At 58.5% G+C, this 4,140-nt stretch overlaps 1 protein-coding gene across 1 annotated transcript in view; it reads right to left on the bottom strand.

Moving 5' to 3' along the window:
• Positions 1-2,388: 2,388 nt before the first annotated feature.
• The window catches only part of CPLX3 (complexin 3), a 17,751-nt gene continuing 15,999 nt past the window's right edge, over positions 2,389-4,140 (bottom strand). Inside the window, exons 4-5 of the mRNA XM_009278858.2 lie at positions 4,013-4,100; positions 2,389-2,613 (exon numbers count right to left, since the gene is read on the bottom strand). Of these exons, the coding sequence (XP_009277133.2) occupies positions 2,389-2,613; positions 4,013-4,100 (313 nt within the window). The remainder of the gene's footprint in view (positions 2,614-4,012; positions 4,101-4,140) is intronic.

Here is a 4,140-nt window from a genome sequence, read left to right as displayed (position 1 = left end):
GTCCGCGGCTGGGGGAGCGGGGAAAAGGGGGGGGGGCAAAATAAAAGGTAGGGGAGAGGCTCCGGGCTGTGTCCTGGTGGGGTTACACCGAGTACGGGTGGGGATGAACCAAAGGGCTGCATCCCCCGGCCCCATCTCCCTCCCTCCCTCCCACCCGCGGGATATTTTATTGATCAAGCCTTGCCATCAGCTGGGGATTTAAAAGCCAAGCCTGGCTGGAGGGCTTGGCTTGGTCAGTGCCTGCTCTCCGCTATGCCTTTCCTGGTGGGGGATTAGATGAGCTTGGGCTGATCCTCATCAGGTATGATCTCTTTTCAAAGCTAAAGCTGCTTCTGCCGATCTTCCCTCTCCTTTCTCGCCAGCCTCCAGCCCCGTGTGGGGCTGGGTTAGGGCTCTGCCCGAGGCAGGTGCCCCCGGAGCTGCCGGTGGGTCCCCGTGGGGCTGGAGAGCAGCCTGGACCGTGGGGCTGGAGGGTTGCGATGATGTGCGTCTCCATGGGCAGAGCATCACGCCCGAGCTGCGGCCGGGGGGCTGAGCTGCCTCTGTCTGTCTGTCTGTCTGCCCTGCCGGCCAAAGCGGTGGCTGATTTCTTCTCAGAGGTGAGACAACCTCTGGCTTCGGAGGGTATCAGGAGTTTCTCGGGACACCTTGGCCCCAGCACGGTATTACCAGGGGGCTGGGGGCAGAAAGCAATCTCCTGGCCGTACCGGGGAGCTCTGCTGAGCCCAGCAGCCCCATAATAATAATAATAATAATAATAATAATACCAGCTTCCCAGCACCCTCCCCTGCGTTTTCCTGGATGACCCAACTCCCCTGCAAAAGCAAATCGCGGTTAATCCGCTCCCTTTGGGATTTGGAGCGGTAAATTCCCAGCCTGTGCCAAGTTTTTCAAGGAAGCCTCGCCGCGGGAGCCCACCACCCACCGGGACGCCGGCAGGCCGGAGCTGCTCCGGCTTGAAGTCACACCTGTACTTATCACGGTTTCGTCCCCGCAGAGACGTGTCCTTGCTCGGAGCAGTGCCGCGGACATCCCGCAGCGTCCGTGAGACTGAGGCAGGGAACTGGTGAGTGATCTGAAGGCTTTTTACTAAAATAGCTAATAATCTGTGAAATCTGTGGGGGGTTGTTTGCTTTTAAACCCGGCTGCTGACAAAGAGCCGCTCGGAGAATCCCTTCGGTACGAAACGTGGCAAAACACCCGACCACAACCAGGCGTGATGCTTTCTTCTGGGTGACGCTGGAAGAGATTTCTCCCCTGAGCTCCCATCACTGCTCCCCCCCCTTGCCCTGTAAAGGGGATGGGCTTGATCTCTCTACACCCCTCGCGCCTTGGGGCGCCCCAACCCCTTCATCAGGAAAGCACTGCTCGAGGAGAGAAAGAAATGCATAGACATCTCCTGGTATTTATTCCACCGGTTATAACAGCACGGTGGCACGGGGACAGCATAGGAGGTGGAGAGACAGTCAACCGAGCACAGCGCACAACTACAGCACGGCAGAGGAGGAGGAGATTTTCCCTTATCACTTTGTTCTTCTCCTGGAAGGAACAAGGACACGAGTGGATCCCACCCCGGGAGAGGGAGGCTGTGCCGCCACCGCTCTGGGGAAGGGCTGGCGTGGGTTCGGATGAGCACCGGGGAGGGGGTTTATTCCGCTCTGGCATTAATTCAGGCTTCAGCCCTCTGGTCCTCAACACCCCCCTCCCCGCTGGGCTAAATGGGATCATATAGCAGGTCCTTCCCGGCTGACTCCTTTGAGAAGGGCCCTCAAGGGCAGAGCGGTTGGTATTTCTTGCACGGACGGGATGTTATTTCTCGTGCGATGGGTATGGGATGCGGGGGGGGGGGGGGGTTAGGGGAGGGGGGGGGGGGGGGGATGTCGCATTGTGCGTCGTCCTTGCAAAGCAGATTGGAGCCTCCCTGACATTTCTAGGAGGCTCGGTCGAAATGTGTAGGCAGAGACACGGCGCGTGGCCACCACTCTGCTGGAAAGCCTTTGCCTTCCCGTGCCGATGTCATTCAATAACACTCCAAGGTCACTCGGGGCTTTCCTTCCCTACAACCCCCCCCAGCTCTCGCTAAAGACACCCACTGCCAGGGGCACAGGAGGAGGCGTTGGGGCGGGGGCGGGGGGGGGACACATGCTGGCTCTTCGCTCTAACCTCAGACCGGAGAACGAAACAAAAAACCCCACACATCAGGGACATCGGGGTCAGGGACTTGGGGCTTCACATGGCTCAGAAGGAGGACCCGACTCACACAAGGCAAGGGTGACAACATCAGTGGGGTCCCCGCCGCAGGCAACAGCCACCGCCAGACCCTTCGCTGCGTCCCCTCCCTTCTCCCCCACCGTCACGTTGATGGGGAGGGGGGGGGTGTCAGCCCGGTCACATCACGGCGCATTTCTCAGCCGATTGCTTCAGGTCCTCTAGCGTGGCCGAAGCTTTGTCTTTCAAGGAATCAAGGTCCAGGTTCTGGATGTTGCTGAGCTGGCCGATAACCGAGTTCTTCTCTTCTTCCTCCTCGTTGTCCTGCTCGATCATCTTGGCCAGCTCTTTGGGCAGCTCCACATCGCCTCCCACCAGCTGGATCTGGTTGTCATCCGTTTCGTTCTGAAATGGGCCAGGAGAAGGTCAGGGGTGGGATGCTGCAGGTGGGAAGGGGGCTTCTGGAGGCACTAAAGGCACGGGCAAGGTTCACAGCGGTGTCTGCGTGGGCTTTGGGCTGTCTTCCCATTTTAAGGTCCATGTGGGCTGGTCCCTGGGGCTCACAGTCATCCTCGTGCTGCGGGTAGGATGGTGCCCATAAGCTCCATCACTGCGGACCCAGAGGGCACGCGGCTGAGCAGAGCCCGGGCACACACCAACGGACACAGCAAGAGCTGCGATGATAACCCGAGCGTGCCAGCGCCAGTATAAATGGGCTTTCAGCTCGTACTGGAGTGGTTGGGGAGGTTTCGGCACCCAATTAAGCTACACGTACGCTTAATGACTGCGCCCACCGGAGCTCGGGGTCAGCTCTGCGCCGGAGAGCCACAGGGGAGACTTTGCAAGAGGCAGCCCGGCTGCCAAGCGGGATCAGTAACGAGCAGAAGAAACTTGTCAAAAGACTAAAAGGGACATCTCAAGCATGAGAAAGCAGCAAAAGGACCGGGGGGCCAGATCTGAACAAATCCCCGTTTCCCCTGGAGAAAAAAAAAACCTCCATCTCTTCTTTTTCCGCCTTTTCTCGCTTTTGGCAGGGGAAAAATAAATTCTCCAGCTGTTTATTTCCTGGCAATAAAAGGGGCGTGAGAAGCAGCGGGGTGTGCATCCAGGCTGGCTGAACAATATCAAGCAATCTGAACAACATCACTTGGCTTAGCTGACCTTTCTGGACTAAAATTAGCCCGGCTCCAATTTAGAGTATTCACCGCTGAGAGACTCTTGCTGGATAAAGGGTGGGTTTGGGAGGAGAAGAGCTTGTGGCAATTCCAAGAATGGCTGAATTATCCTTGATTGAATTGTTTCTAGTGAATCATTCCTTGGGTGGAAGTTCCGAAATGGGAGTTTAGCTGGGCAATGTTTGCCAAATAATCCGGGGAGAGGAGCTGGCTAATCCAGCCGGGAAGGCGTAACTCCGGCTCCACTCCCGGCTACGGGGCTGGGAGTCTGGGGTGAAGGCGGCTTTCCCTCGTCCAGCTGGATTTAGGGGATAAAAGAGAGGAAGAGGGGGATCGAGCAAGGCAGAGGGTGCGTGTCGGGGGTCCCACTGTGTGGGGCTGGTGGCTTGCGGTGCTCAGAGGTGACGGGAAGGGGCCAAGATTTGGGTGGAAGGATGCTTTTTAGGGGGGGACTGCTTTGCACTTGGGCTTTGTAGCTCAAAAGCCCGCCCAGCCAAGGGGGTCCAGTGCCCCTTCCCCTCCCTGCAGAGCAGGGGTGTTGTCTGTTCCCCCGTGGCCCCATCCACCAAGACCCCCACGAGGGCTCCCTGTGTGCCCCCCCACCCCCACCCCGCCCGGCACGGCTGTACCTTGGGGAGCCTGTACTTGTCTCGGAAGACCTGAACGTACGTGGCCCTCTCCGCCTTGCGCTGGGCAAACTGGGCATCTCTCTCCATCCTGCGAACCACACAGGGCGGTTACCGGCAGCTGCTGCCCC

This window comes from Aptenodytes forsteri, unplaced genomic scaffold (genome assembly GCF_000699145.1).
Source record: "Aptenodytes forsteri isolate BGI_AS27 unplaced genomic scaffold, ASM69914v1 Scaffold258, whole genome shotgun sequence".
Classification (NCBI taxonomy): Eukaryota; Metazoa; Chordata; class Aves; order Sphenisciformes; family Spheniscidae; genus Aptenodytes; species Aptenodytes forsteri.
Note: the sequence above shows the minus strand (reverse complement) of the source record. Positions and strands in the feature narration are given on the sequence as shown.